The 16,715-nt window shown below is 35.7% G+C and overlaps 2 protein-coding genes across 2 annotated transcripts in view; one reads left to right on the forward strand and one right to left on the reverse strand.

Annotated features, from left to right (window-relative positions):
• LOC144440843 (DNA repair protein SWI5 homolog) overlaps nt 1-14,949 on the forward strand; it is a 68,790-nt gene extending 53,841 nt beyond the window's left edge. The window contains exon 6 of the mRNA XM_078130264.1: nt 14,136-14,949. The gene's annotated coding sequence lies outside the window, so the exon portion shown is untranslated. The remainder of the gene's footprint in view (nt 1-14,135) is intronic.
• LOC144440842 (uncharacterized) overlaps nt 1-16,715 on the reverse strand; it is a 49,798-nt gene that overhangs the window by 21,613 nt on the left and 11,470 nt on the right. Inside the window, exon 2 of the mRNA XM_078130263.1 lies at nt 14,107-14,233. Within this exon, the coding sequence (XP_077986389.1) occupies nt 14,107-14,233 (127 nt within the window). The remainder of the gene's footprint in view (nt 1-14,106; nt 14,234-16,715) is intronic.

The raw sequence follows: 16,715 nt of genomic DNA on the forward strand, positions 1-16,715 counted from the left end.
GGTACATTGTGTTCATGTAGAAGAAGGCATTTTAGTCACTACTTATTTTAACTAATTACTAGACTGGTACATTGTGTTCATGTAGAAGAAGGCATTTTAGTCACTACTTATTTTTACTAATTACTAGACTGGTACATTGTGTTCATGTAGAAGAAGGCATTTTAGTCACTACTTATTTTAACTAATTACTAGACTGGTACATTGTGTTCATGTACAAGAAGGCATTTTAGTCACTATTTATTTTATACTAATTACCAGACTGGTACATTGTGTTCATGTATAAGAAGGCATTTTAGTCACTATTTATTTTATACTAATTACCAGACTGGTACATTGTGTTCATGTAGAAGAAGGCATTTTAGTCACTATTTATTTTAACTAATTACTAGACTGGTACATTGTGTTCATGTACAAGAAGGCATTTTAGTCACTACTTATTTTTACTAATTACCAGACTGGTACATTGTGTTCATGTAGAAGAAGGCATTTTAGTCACTACTTATTTTAACTAATTACCAGACTGGTACATTGTGTTCATGTATTACAAGGCATTTTAGTCACTACTTATTTTAACTAATTACTAGACTGGTACATTGTGTTCATGTATTACAAGGCATTTTAGTCACTACTTATTTTTACTAATTACCAGACTGGTACATTGTGTTCATGTACAAGAAGGCATTTTAGTCACTACTTATTTTTACTAATTACCAGACTGGTACATTGTGTTCATGTACAAGAAGGCATTTTAGTCACTACTTATTTTAACTAATTACCAGACTGGTACATTGTGTTCATGGAGAAGAAGGCATTTTAGTCACTATTTATTTTATACTAATTGTCACAGATGACATATTTATATTTCAGTAAACTGAATATTTTAACAACATCGAATGGCCTAGTTTGACTGAAAGGTCAATAGACTGTCTCAAGGATATTGGATTTAGACCACACAGGATTCCAAGCATACTCGAATACATGAGACGACAGTCTGCATTTCATAAATATCTAGGATTCATAGTGATCATTCATCAATGTTTTAAAATTACTTTTAGGGTATTATAACGCCCATGAAAACTCTATATGGAGTGCATTAATTATTTGGCCATTGGCCATGCGTTATGTATATTTAGACTTTAAGGACGTCACAATAAAGCACACTGAGACAGGCACTTCAGCTCAGATTTGGCAAGAGGACTTGGCTTCGCGGGAAGTCAATGAACGAGGCACTATGCTGGGTGTTTGCCTTCGTCTCGAGTGTAGATTTACACACAAACTGTGTAGTCTGAGCTAATTCCCTTTAAAGTTCAAGTGTGATCCTGGTACGTACATACAGAAGTTGAGTCAGATATGAGATATGAGAGTGATTCGGGCGTTATTACTTGGTCTATCAGCTGTGTGCGAACAACAGTAGTAATATTGGTGGCGATCCGGGGCTTGAACAACCATTTGTGTGTATAATGAATCAAGTTTGAACCTTACGAAGACTTACCGAAACCTGATAAGAAGACAACACGTAACGCCATTGGGTGAGTAACAAAAAAATACTACATCAAATGTAAAATGGATGAACTGAATCAACAAAACGAACATGGACATGAGTTTGCTGATGTTATTAATGATCTGCGTCAAAGGATAAATACAATAGATGTTGTTTCCGACATAGTTCCTCCAAAATACAGTGGGAATGACAGTCCTGATTTATGGCTTCCCAAATTTAATGCATATGTTGCATTCAAAGGATACAATGACAGACAACGCAGAAATTTGTTTGGTTTATTTATGAAAGGCAATGCCGAACTTTGGTTTGCGACTTTACATGATGATATCCTAGAGAACTGGAATGACTTAGTGGAGGCATTTTTGCTACAATTTCATCATGGCAAACCTAGATGGAAACTTGACAATGAATTAGACTCTCTACGTCAACAGCATGGTGAATCTGTACAGGAATATGCTATTCGTGTGAAACACATGTGTCATCAATGCCAACGGAATCAAGATGAATTATTAAGTCGATTTATTCAAGGATTATGTCCCTCGATTATGAAGTTTACTGTGACAAACAATCCGGTTGACTTTGAACAGGCATGTGCATTTGCCAGAAGATTTGAAATTATTGACAGTTTGTCTGACACTAATGGAAATACCAAGGATTTCAAGAAGACAGTACAGAACAACTGTGACAGTAGTAAAGACAGTGTGACCTCCGAGGATAGACATTTGACCTCTGTGAACTCTGTGGACAACATACAATACGGACGGACAGTTGAACAGCTGCAACAGACATTGATTAGTCAACAGGTGCAGCCGCAACGTTCATTAACTCAATGGGATGAACGGGAATTCCTGAATGACAAAGTAAGCGAGGAATACATTCCTCACAATTATTTTCAATCTGACTCTAACTTTCAGCCATTTTATCCAAACCAGTTTGAATGTCCAAGCTGTGACGGACAACAACACCACAATTGTAATAACAGAAATCGTTTTAGTCGATCATCTTCTAAACATTTAAGACGAAAATGTTATAACTGTCAGAAGCATGGTCATATTGCTAGTCAGTGTCGACAAAAGCGACCATTTCATACTTCTAACTCTACTGTAAAGCATGCAGGAGGTATCAAGGTAAATACATCCAGCATGCTAAATAAACCTTCTTTAAGTAATATGGAAATTGATGACTTTAAAGTTTCAAATAATAACATGATAAATGTTGACATATACAACCACAAAATTCCAGCACTGATTGACACAGGTGCAACAAATTCAGTTATTTGTACTACTTTGTTGAAAAAGATACCTAAATTAAATCGTTTACGAATTTCGAAATCACAACATCGATCTATAAATTTACCTTCCGGTCATCAATTGCCAATTATTGGAACTATTGTAATTCCAGTCAGATTTGGGAACCGTTGTATCAATATGCCAGTCCATATAATTAGAAATTTACACAAGAATCTAATTATAGGGATGGACTTTTTGACTAAACACAAAGCTGTTGTGGACATAGCCAGTCGAAAATTGTCACTGCGATCAGCATTATTAATGCGCGCAAATGAGAAATGTTTGATACCTGCTAATTCAGAATGCATTATAACTGCGCGACTTAGGAAAAATTATCCTAATGGTGTTTTAGGTATAACACCGAATATAAGTTCATTAAGTCATTTAGGTTTGGCTACAGCAAGAGTGTTAACCAAAACACACAACAATTTGGTTTCTGTTAGAATAGTCAACACAAATGACAAAGACATAATTCTCAGAAGGAATACTCGTTTGGGGTCATTTTCACCACTACCAAATGACACTGAACTATACCATTTTGACAGTGACCTACATACCAGAGACCGGACAGCTGTTAACACCACAACTACACAAGGACAAGACGAATTCTTTTCACAATTTAATCTCAATGAGGATGACTTGACAAACCAACAACTACATGACCTTCGCTCAATTCTTTGGAAGCACAGGGATGCCTTTGTAGATAAATCTGGTAGATTAGGGTACTGTGATTTGATCAAACATCGAATTGAGTTGGAACCTAATGCTAGACCAGTATCTAGACCACCATATCGTGTTTCACCAGAGAAAAGAAATGAAATTAGACGACAATTAGATAATTTGCTAGATCAAGGAATAATTAAACCCTCCACATCACCATATTCGTCACCATTACTACTCGTTAAGAAACCTTCAGGGGCGGGGTGGCGCTTAGTTGTTGATTATAGAGAATTGAACAAACAAACAGTACCGATAGTATTTCCGTTGCCAGGGGTAACAGATGCAATCGATATGGTGGGAAGTCAGGCTCCAAAATACTTTACTACATTAGATATGACAAGCGGATTTTGGCAATTGGCTATAAATGACAAAGATTCGTACAAAACTGCGTTTGTTAGTCTTGATGGGAAATTTGAATGGAAGACTTTACCACAGGGATTACGCAATAGTAGCTGTTCGTTTCAGCAAACAATGCAGTTTCTGTTCCGAAAAATGCTGTGGGAAAACTTAGTAATTTATGTGGATGATTTAATTTTGTTCAGCAAAACATTTAGTGATCACCTAGATCACCTGGAAATGGTCCTCACACGTTTGCGTTCAGCTAATCTCAAACTTGGTCCAAAGAAATGTCATTTTGCCAAACGAGAAGTTAAATTTCTAGGACATATCTTAAATGAGAATGGTATTGCAACTGACCCAAATAAAATACAAGCCGTCAAAACTTTTCCAGTCCCGAAAAATGTGAAACAGTTAAAGTCCTTTTTAGGCTTAGCCGGCTTCTATCGTAAGTTCATAAAGGATTTTTCCAAGATTGCGGGCCCATTATATGATCTATTCAAAAAGGACAAAAAGTTCGTCTGGGATGATAAATGTCAACAGGCATTTGATGCATTGAAACATGCACTGGTCAATGCTCCGCTATTAGGTTATCCACGATATGGACAGCCATTTATCCTTTATACCGATGCATCTGCGTATAGTGTTGGCTATGTTTTAGCACAAAACCAGGACAATGTAGAACATCCAATTTGTTATGGAGGAAGATCGCTTAGCCGTAGGCAGCGAAATTATACAACGACTGAACGTGAGGCTCTTGCAGTATTGCATGGTTTAGCTCAATGTGATGCATATCTTCGTGGAAACCGTTTTACAGTAGTTACTGATCATGCAAATTTGCCATATCTATTCAAAACAAAAACATCTAGCGGTCGTATAGCCAGATGGGTATTAAAAGTACAGGAATATACATTTGATATCGAGCACAGATCAGGTTTGAGTATTCCACATGCAGATTGTCTATCAAGACGTAAATATCCAAAAGAGACATACAAAGATTCAGATTTTAGTACATCTGATACTTGCACAAGTCAGGCCACTCAAACTGACGATGTCATTCCCTCAGTGTTAACTCTGGAGATACCAGACAATACTATCATACCTGAAATTGCACATATGCAAACAAACACAGCTGATGATTCTATTGTTGATATAAGGTATTTATATGAGAAATCTGATAGTGAAGTTGCATTAAGCCGGCAAAATAACTCGCGAAACTCAGAGATTACTTCTTCACTTAATAACGTTATAGATGTTGATGACTTCGACATAAGGTCGGAACACATGTCAAAATTGCAAAGAGCAGACCGGCACATAAAGCCTATTATAGCTTATTTGGAGAATGGTGAACTACCAAAAGAAGCAAAACATGCACAAAAATTAATTCAAGGACATGCGAATTATGTGTTATTAAACAATGTCCTATACCATTATTGGTCCCCCACAGGAAAGTCGTACAAGGCGAAAGATTGTATTAGACAACTTGTCGTGCCTAAAACATTACAACTTTACATACTAAAGCGAATTCATGATGATGTCACAGGAGGTCATTTGGGAACTTCAAGGACATTACATGCGATCAGAACAAAATACTATTGGGATAATCTACTTAAGGACGTCAATGATTATGTAGCTTCATGTTCTCATTGTCATATGAGAAAAAGAGGGCGTCGTTATAGAAGTCAATTATTGCCAATACCTGTTAATGGTTTAATGGACCGCATTGGTTTTGATTTCTTAGGCAAATTAAAGACTACGAAACGCGGAAACAGTTACATTCTGGTAGTTACAGAATATCTTTCCAAGTTTGCATGGGCCTTCGCTCTTCCGAATACTCGGGCGGAAACAGTCGCTAAGGTATTATTTGAGGATATCTTTTGTGTATATGGATTCCCAAATTCCGTGTTATCAGATCAAGGAGCATCGTTCATGTCACATCTTATTAAGGAAGTATGTAGATTTTTTGATATTACAAAGACACGTTCATCTGCATATCACCCAGCATGCAACGGGCTCACTGAACGTATGAACAGTACGCTTTTAAATATGTTATCAATGTATACATCAGACGAATCTGATGATTGGGATGTATATCTCCAATCTGTGTTATTTGCATATAGGGCCACACCCCATGAAACTACGAAAATGTCACCTTTCAAAGTGATGTTCGGTACTGAACCTAGACTTCCGGTTGATGCTGAAATATTACCGCGACTAGGTGTATCAAGGAATGTCGATTTTCATCTTCATGAAATGGCAAGATGTAGAAACATGGCGATACAGTTAGCAAAGGAGAACATAACAAAGGCACAAGCAGTTATGAAAATGCGTTATGATGCAAAAGCGAATACATCACATAAGTTTACAGTAGGTGATATAGTGTATCTTCATCATCCAGCCGTAAAAGTTGGATGCAGTCCAAAGTTTCATCATCCATTTCGGGGACCTTTTCGTATCAAGGAACAAGTCTCACCTGTCAATTTCAAACTTCAATATATTGACAGTTCTAAGAAATACAATAAGGTGATTCATGCAAATAGGTTAAAACATGCCCGTTTACGGCCAGACCATCTTCTAAGTGGCAGAAATACTGACATGCACACTTCAGACGATGTAGAAAATAGCCAAGGCATTGATCCGTTAGTGAACCAAAGAACACAAAGTACAAACTACCATTTACAATCTGATACAGAATTGTATAGCATCCCACAGGACCAGAGTGCTCCTGAAACAGGAAGCAAGCAAATACAGACTACAGCCTCTAAAACTTGGCGTAACAATGTACGCACACGTGCTGAGAGACGGAGGTTAGAACAGAGTGTTGAGAATGACTCTGATGTAAATACTGATAAAGACGACAATGATAACTATTTTAGTATAGAGAAAATTATGAAAGGACGGTACAAAAATGGTCAATTGCAATATCTAATCAAGTGGGCTGGATTTTCATCCGACAAAAACTCATGGGAACCTAGTCAGAATCTGAACAAAGCTGCATTAGAGGTCCTCAAACGTGCACCAGTTCCAATTATGGGGTCACCAAAGGGCAAACAAAAATGTCCATAATCATTTATAGATACAAAGAAAATTGCACCCATATACTCGATGAGAAAGGACTATTTTCACTTGAGCAGCGTGCATAATTTCTAGTGGTATTGATTCAAAGTGTATATTGAATTGCAATGAGAAAATTACCAACCTACTTATGGTCAATCAGGTTACTTGTAATGAAAACTAAATTGACTTATTGGATTAATATTAATGGTCTTAATAGTTCTGTATAAGTCGTTAACATACTGAAGATGTCAAATTTTAAACATGGATGAACAGCTAAGATGCCTGTAATGTTTAAATAATGACGTAGGGTTTCTTACACGACAATGATTGTGTTGGCGCAACTGACTTTTCTTGATGACTGTAACAGCTGATTAGTTAGTGTAACTTAAGGATAGCTGTAAGACAATACATTTAGGTCAGTGTTCTTGATAGCTGATATCAGGGTGAAATCACAAGTTACTGGACTTAGATTACTTGAATAACATTGACTGGTTAATTTTGACTTCACTAAACAAAGACGACGTCACTGACACACACTTTTATGCTACACCATTTTTCATAATATTGATTTCGTCTGCAGTTAAAGATTCAATTTGGAATATGATCACGAATATGGCATGCTGACCATTTGTCAGTGACAATTTTCAATATTGGCGTGATGAAATATTTAAGAGTTAATATTTATTCATAGCATAGATATTTAATGTCATCATTTGATTTTACGAGACAGATACCTACATTCCTTTCAGATAGGAATACTTATGTTATAATTTAGTTATGTACACGATGAATCGGGTATAACTTGGTCAACATTAAAACATTCTTCTAATTATATTTCTTTATGTTCAACTTTTAAATGCTGCAGATATAAAATTCCTAGCAAAGTTCTTTAGACCTGAGAATTCTATTGATGAATGTACTTGTCTGGTAGTGTTAATGAAAATAGAGGGGGCCCGAACAGTACGTTATGGATGGTCATATCTATCAGTATGATTGTGTGAATGATTGAAAAAGACTGGCCAGTCGAACGTATGTTTGTGATGTGATTGAGAAGTACACAATTCAATAGCCAACTCAGGATATAATTATTCTACGATTCAATTTTCGACTTATCTGTGATGTCTCTCTTTGATGTCATTTATTCATTGAAGTACATGTTGACTAAATAAGTATATCTGGTTCGGAATTTGAGATTTTAGCACTCTTAGTTTTCAAGGGTCGTATAAATTTTACATTTCTAACACTTCATACGAAACAGCATTAATTACTTCTAAGACTTTTCAATTTTCATTTATGAAGGGTAAATTATTTTTTAGATATTTTAGTCTGTAACGAGGGCGTTACAAATTTTGGAAAGAGGGGAAAGTGTCACAGATGACATATTTATATTTCAGTAAACTGAATATTTTAACAACATCGAATGGCCTAGTTTGACTGAAAGGTCAATAGACTGTCTCAAGGATATTGGATTTAGACCACACAGGATTCCAAGCATACTCGAATACATGAGACGACAGTCTGCATTTCATAAATATCTAGGATTCATAGTGATCATTCATCAATGTTTTAAAATTACTTTTAGGGTATTATAACGCCCATGAAAACTCTATATGGAGTGCATTAATTATTTGGCCATTGGCCATGCGTTATGTATATTTAGACTTTAAGGACGTCACAATAAAGCACACTGAGACAGGCACTTCAGCTCAGATTTGGCAAGAGGACTTGGCTTCGCGGGAAGTCAATGAACGAGGCACTATGCTGGGTGTTTGCCTTCGTCTCGAGTGTAGATTTACACACAAACTGTGTAGTCTGAGCTAATTCCCTTTAAAGTTCAAGTGTGATCCTGGTACGTACATACAGAAGTTGAGTCAGATATGAGATATGAGAGTGATTCGGGCGTTATTACTTGGTCTATCAGCTGTGTGCGAACAACAGTAGTAATACTAATTACCAGACTGGTACATTGTGTTCATGTACAAGAAGGCATTTTAGTCACTACTTATTTTAACTAATTACCAGACTGGTACATTGTGTTCATGTACAAGAAGGCATTTTAGTCACTACTTATTTTTACTAATTACCAGACTGGTACATTGTGTTCATGTACAAGAAGGCATTTTAGTCACTACTTATTTTTACTAATTACCAGACTGGTACAATGTGTTCATTTACAAGGCATTTTAGTCACTACTTATTTTTACTAATTACCAGACTGGTACATTGTGTTCATGTACAAGAAGGCATTTTAGTCACTACTTATTTTTACTAATTACCAGACTGGTACATTGTGTTCATGTATAAGAAGGCATTTTAGTCACTACTTATTTTAACTAATTACCAGACTGGTACATTGTGTTCATGTACAAGAAGGCATTTTAGTCACTACTTATTTTAACTAATTACCAGACTGGTACATTGTGTTCATGTACAAGAAGGCATTTTAGTCACTACTTATTTTAACTAATTACCAGACTGGTACATTGTGTTCATGTACAAGAAGGCATTTTAGTCACTACTTATTTTTACTAATTACCAGACTGGTACATTGTGTTCATGTACAAGAAGGCATTTTAGTCACTACTTATTTTTACTAATTACTAGACTGGTACATTGTGTTCATGTACAAGAAGGCATTTTAGTCACTACTTATTTTTACTAATTACCAGACTGGTACATTGTGTTCATGTACAAGAAGGCATTTTAGTCACTACTTATTTTTACTAATTACTAGACTGGTACATTGTGTTCATGTACAAGAAGGCATTTTAGTCACTACTTATTTTAACTAATTACCAGACTGGTACATTGTGTTCATGTACAAGAAGGCATTTTAGTCACTATTTATTTTAACTAATTACCAGACTGGTACATTGTGTTCATGTACAAGAAGGCATTTTAGTCACTACTTATTTTTACTAATTACTAGACTGGTACATTGTGTTCATGTATAAGAAGGCATTTTAGTCACTACTTATTTTAACTAATTACCAGACTGGTACATTGTGTTCATTTACAAGGCATTTTAGTCACTACTTATTTTAACTAATTACCAGACTGGTACATTGTGTTCATGTAGAAGAAGGCATTTTAGTCACTACTTATTTTAACTAATTACCAGACTGGTACAATGTGTTCATTTACAAGGCATTTTAGTCACTATTTATTTTTACTAATTACCAGACTGGTACATTGTGTTCATTTACAAGGCATTTTAGTCACTACTTATTTTAACTAATTACCAGACTGGTACATTGTGTTCATGTAGAAGAAGGCATTTTAGTCACTACTTATTTTAACTAATTACCAGACTGGTACAATGTGTTCATTTACAAGGCATTTTAGTCACTACTTATTTTAACTAATTACCAGACTGGTACATTGTGTTCATGTAGAAGAAGGCATTTTAGTCACTACTTATTTTAACTAATTACCAGACTGGTACATTGTGTTCATTTACAAGAAGGCATTTTAGTCACTATTTATTTTAACTAATTACCAGACTGGTACATTGTGTTCATGTATAAGAAGGCATTTTAGTCACTACTTATTTTAACTAATTACCAGACTGGTACAATGTGTTCATTTACAAGAAGGCATTTTAGTCACTATTTATTTTAACTAATTACCAGACTGGTACAATGTGTTCATTTACAAGAAGGCATTTTAGTCACTACTTATTTTAACTAATTACCAGACTGGTACAATGTGTTCATTTACAAGAAGGCATTTTAGTCACTATTTATTTTAACTAATTACCAGACTGGTACAATGTGTTCATTTACAAGAAGGCATTTTAGTCACTACTTATTTTAACTAATTACCAGATTGGTACATTGTGTTCATGTACAAGAAGGCATTTTAGTCACTACTTATTTTAACTAATTACCAGATTGGTACATTGTGTTCATTTACAAGAAGGCATTTTAGTCACTACTTATTTTTTACTAATTACCAGATTGGTACATTGTGTTCATGTATTACAAGGCATTTTAGTCACTACTTATTTTTGTATTTTTGCTTTCCAGCAAAATGAGTGAAAATAAATCTTTAGCGAAATTTTTCAGGTTTACAGTATCATGTCCGCAGACACAGACAGACAGACAGACAGACAGACACACACACACACACACACACACACATCCACAGACAGAAGTGTAACATAACCTTCCCTTATGGTCTGCAATTTGCCTTTACATTTGGACTATCCGTAAAATTGCCCATGGGCGATCATTTGGCAGGTGGGCGTCTATTGGGTTTTTCAGATTCACCGGCAAGAATTTTTCATTGTTATATTGGTAACGTTAGTTTTTATTCCGTTGAAAAAACCCATAAACTTAGAGTGTCAATAAAAAATGGGCGTTTTTTCCACGAGAAGAAAGTGATCGTGAAGGTAGGTACAGACACTTTTGTGCTGAGCCTGGTCGGTCAACAAGCCGGCAGATGACTCATTGAGATCCGCAGACGTCACTGTCAATGCGACACACTGCGTCTAAAAATAGGTCAGGGTAATTTGCATGGTGAGTGTGCACACAAAGTGAACGAGTGAGAGTTGAAGTTGAAAATAAATGAGTTCATGGAGATTTAACGAATGGTACAAGACTAATGTCAAGTTTATCCAGGGGTGAACAAATCGTTTTGTGAACTGGTGGTCCCCGGACCAGTGCTTAAAAAATGCAGTAGTCCTGCTATAAAAATTAGTGGTCCCAGGTCCCGCTAATGTGAAACTTTGAATCTTGCCTATGAATCTGTATATTCAGACGCACACCACTTTTAGTTGAACAATATCCAATTTATAATAATAAATATAAAGTTGACATGCTTGGTTTCAGTCAATTGACAATTCTATTCTATTTGTAATGGTCATCTTTGAGGCATCGACGACATGAAAAACCTTGAATGACAACTTCACTTGGATCTCAGGAAGGATCAGGAATTGACAGAAATATGCGACAAGAATATTGCATTATTGGAAAACAGTGTTAATAATGGTTCAACAGTGCAGTATAACGACAAAAGTTGTACTACGTTTGGTCAAACTTGTAGGGAAAACCCACAGGCATTAGTTTCCTGAGTTATGTCTCAGAATATTTATATCAGAATACAATGAAATGTGGATAATATCGTTAATATTGACGTAGTCAGCCAACTATACATGAAAGGGGTAAAATTACACTTGTTTCTGTGATCGCGCAGGTTCACTCACTGCGAAAGAAGACAGTCCTCGGGGCTTTGGCAAATATCACATTACAGTGCTAAAAAAGATACTTCGTTGACTATCTGTAACTCTAGAATCAGACTGTTCATTTTGTGTCTTGCTGGTCAGTTGTTTTCCTATAAATCCATAGCTCAAAAGATTGACCATTTTCCGTGTTGTCCATTTAAAAGTTTACAGCCGTTCACATTTCAGATCGGGTTTAAATTATTTACGAGATGGGTAGCCACACCGCAAATGTACTTGAGAAATGAAACACTGTAGCTTATTTGAGAGGTAGTGTGGATGTCCTATGTTTACAGATAGTAACCATGGTAACAGATAAGATATGGGGGGGGAATGCCTTGGCGCATACCATTTCTCTCTAGGGTTGGTCTTAGCACACATTAATTTTAGTTACACCTTAATTGCATGTAAGGAGAAAATGAAACAGATGGTGTATATTTTTGATCGTGTAATGTTTTATATATTACAAAGTAAATGATAATAAGCAGCATAAATGCTCAGATTTGGAATGCATTTGTGTTATGTGTCTAACAAGCAATGCACACACCCGAAATGGAATGAGCCACTACGAGCCACTACACACATGCATTGGTGGGAGACTTCATTTCATGATAAATCATTTGATTAAAAGGGGTTCTACTATAAATCATTTGAAGCTCCTTTATGAATAAAAACAATATTACAAACAACACTGATAGAATGATAGCAAATAAAATGTTTCATTTGATATATTTGAATTATTATAATTCCTAATTCCTAATTGTTATGTCCCTAAACTTGTATGTCCCCTTTAGTAACGATATGAGCCACATGGCTGTTGAGTGTTGACTGCCAAATAATCGCCCTGAGCTTCTATTTAGTTCCTCTGTTGTGGTTCCGAATTTGCCGATTTTCCGAATAGTGGCCCAGGACTAGTTTTCGGAAAACTACGGTAAAGGTCAAATGACACTGCTATATGACCTTTGCATTTGAATGTCATGGTTACTTTGTAAAGGTCAAATGACACTGCTATTTGATCTTTGAATGTCATGGTTACTTTGTAAAGGTCAAATGACACTGCTATTTGATCTTTGAATGTCATGGTTACTTTGTAAAGGTCAAATGACACTGCTATTTGATCTTTGAATGTCATGGTTACTTTGTAAAGGTCAAGTGACACTGCTATTTGATCTTTGAATGTCATGGTACATGTAACTTTGTAAAGTTCAAATGATGCTGCTGGTTGATCTTTCATGAATTATGAAGACAGCTTTATTTTTACAAAAGGTTCAAAACTTTTGTGACAGAAAGTACCAGAAGCCCATGTACTTGTTGGATTGGTGAATCTGCAAGTTGTTTCGGTTACAGAGAAAGGACATTGAGGTGACATATACCTACATGTAGTATCATTGTGGTTATACAGAGAAAGGACATTGTGGTGATATATACCTACATGTAGTATCATTGTGGTTATACAGAGAAAGGACATTGTGGTGATATATACCTACATGTAGTATCATTGTGGTTATACAGAGAAAGGACATTGTGGTGACATATACCTACATGTAGTATCATTGTGGTTATACAGAGAAAGGACATTGTGGTGACATATACCTACATGTAGTATCATTGTGGTTATACAGAGAAAGGACATTGTGGTGACATATACCTACATGTAGTATCATTGTGGTTATACAGAGAAAGGACATTGTGGTGACATATACCTACATGTAGTATCATTGTGGTTATACAGAGAAAGGACATTGTGGTGATATATACCTACATGTAGTATCATTGTGGTTATACAGAGAAAGGACATTGTGGTGATATATACCTACATGTAGTATCATTGTGGTTATACAGAGAAAGGACATTGTGGTGATATATACCTACATGTAGTATCATTGTGGTTATACAGAGAAAGGACATTGTGGTGACATATACCTATACATGTATGATGAAGTATCATTGTGGCTTTGAAAAGTTTATGTACCAATACTCACATTCTCTTTTTCCATTGATATCCTCATAGAATTTCTGGTTGCTGTCCTGAATCAAAGATTGCTGTTGCTGGTGATGCTCAGGGTCTGGTTTAATCAGACGAGTTGGCACCTTCCAGTGCATAAACATCTAGAAGAATAACAAGAAAAGAACTTTTGATTACTAACATAGTTAACTGTTTGGACCATACCGGTATCACACATATATGAATATATAACGAATTTTCAATAACAACAAAAATTACCCATGGGTCCATCACATGTATAAATATATATGTTTGTATATGAATGATTTAACGAAATTCTTTCATTGTGAGCATATAAGTTAACATGTGATGTCCTGAGACTAATGAACACGATTGGCATTGTAACACAACTGTAGTTTATGTGCTTCTTTTTTTTTTTAAAACGTTTTTCCAAATGCTGACCCAGCCCTGTTGTTATATATGCAATATACACCACCATTTTACTGTTGTTATGGGCAGTATCTTAGTTGCTATGTGACTACATAAATGTATGTAAATTTGTTTAAAGTGTATCAACTTGCCCAACGATCCCTGCTGTTATCTTTGCAATATAAGGGTATATCCATTATCACTGCATTGTTGCTATGGGCTAGACATACTTATAATAGTATTTCCTTTAATACCCATGGAAAACTTCAAGAACTCATATCACAACATGCAGAGCCACAATATTTTTGTCACATAATAGGCTAATTGATTCGATTTGCTTCGATCATATGGAAGCACGCCTCAAGTCATTACATGTAAATAGCATTGTCTACCACTCAATAGCCAAGGTTCATATAAATTACTTGCTAAGTTTCGATGAAAATGATGTAAAAGAAAGGATTTTATTATCAGCAATAAAGATTTAAAAAGAATTACGAAATTTCTTGAGTCTCTGGTTTTTATTTAAAGACTTTAGCCTAGTTGATATTCATTAGTGGATTTTGCAACGAATCATAGTATACTAGTGTGGATGACCAGACTGTGTGTTTATTTAACCACAACACAGTCTGGTCAAATTACCTTAATCAGCACATATTCCTATTGCATTCATATAAACATGATTATGTTGTTGCGTCCCAACGTGATTAAGTTTAAATGGACTTGCGGTGGAGTCATGGTTGGACATTGGACATCGTGAAAACAGCTGTACCAAATGAATATTTAATAAGCGGTGACGACAGCCCGTTATTAGTTCCCGCCAGACATAGTCCGGGATGGGGACTTATGGCTTGGGTTCCGTCCGTCCGTAGCCGTTTCTTGGAGATGCCTTGACCAATTTTTTTCAAACTTGGTACAGGGGCAACATACTATGGCATACATATGCATGTCAATTTGTTTCATGATATGATCTAATATGGCCAACTAGTAGCCATTTTTTTTTTGCGAATTTTTTTCTGTCCAAAGCCTTGACTCAGACATGCTTGAACAGATCTCATTCAAAGTTGGTATTAGCACAGTGTTCTATGACATACATATGCATATCCATTTTCATTGTGATACAATCCGATATGGCTGCCTGGCAGCCATTTTGTTGGCGCAGTAAACCCAATCATAGCGAGGACTATGTCATTCTCAATGACTTGTTACTAGTGACATGCACTCTTGTGCTTTGCTCACTATGGGCTGAACCATAATTAACTCTTTTCGTCAGGGTCTTGACTATACTGTGAGGGAAGGTATAAATCGGAACAGTACTGTATAGGAACTAGACTACATGGCATCAGAAGTATACAGTTTAGGGAACCAATGATTCAAATATCGCAATGTGTTCATCATAGCCATTAGTATGATTGGACAATATTGATGTCAGCAATTAATGTCGTAACCCCAATGCATGGTTATGAGCGAAAGCCTGCAACTAGATTGGAGCCACATCCGCTTTAATTTCTGATTGTTTTGAAGTTTGAGACATTATTTCTGTACAACTTTAAGCAATCTACATAATTGATAAATATGGATTATATCAAATGGATAAATTCAACCAGAGTATGCTCTCCAAGGCCATATGTACACTACGTTCAGAGTGTGAATTTATCTGTGAGTGATGAATCTTCTTTCATTGACGATTTTACTATGTTCAATAAATTGATTTGGCTTTTTATGTAGGAATGTGTCCTACAATAGCAACAATAGTGAAAATACTAGTGATTTTGGAGAGTATTGGGTTCAAGTAAATTCATAAATTCTATTGCTGATTGGGACCTTGATAACTAGGAGCTCAACTAGTTGATATCAAAATGTCTCTAATGATAACTAGAATGTATTGACTCAAAAAATAAATAATTTGAACCAAGCATAATGTTCTGATTGCCGAAAGAACATTTTTTAAGGTTTTGGTATGGAGCATTTTAATGCACCTCAAAACAAAACATAGCATTGTAAAAATTGACACAGTGGATAGTTTGTCTCGCTTGAAGTGGACATACTGATATAGTTTCTATACTGAACTAATGAGATGGCACAAATATGCTATATGTAAGTTAATACAAACATTCAAATGTCAACAAAGTTTATTTGCTTGTACATGTGGATCATATATCAATTTAACACTCTATTGTTTGTCTATTAGTACGCTTATTGTGGCAGATTGCCATGTGT

The sequence above is a fragment of the Glandiceps talaboti genome, chromosome 10, assembly GCF_964340395.1.
Source record: "Glandiceps talaboti chromosome 10, keGlaTala1.1, whole genome shotgun sequence".
Lineage (NCBI taxonomy): Eukaryota > Metazoa > Hemichordata > Enteropneusta > Spengelidae > Glandiceps > Glandiceps talaboti.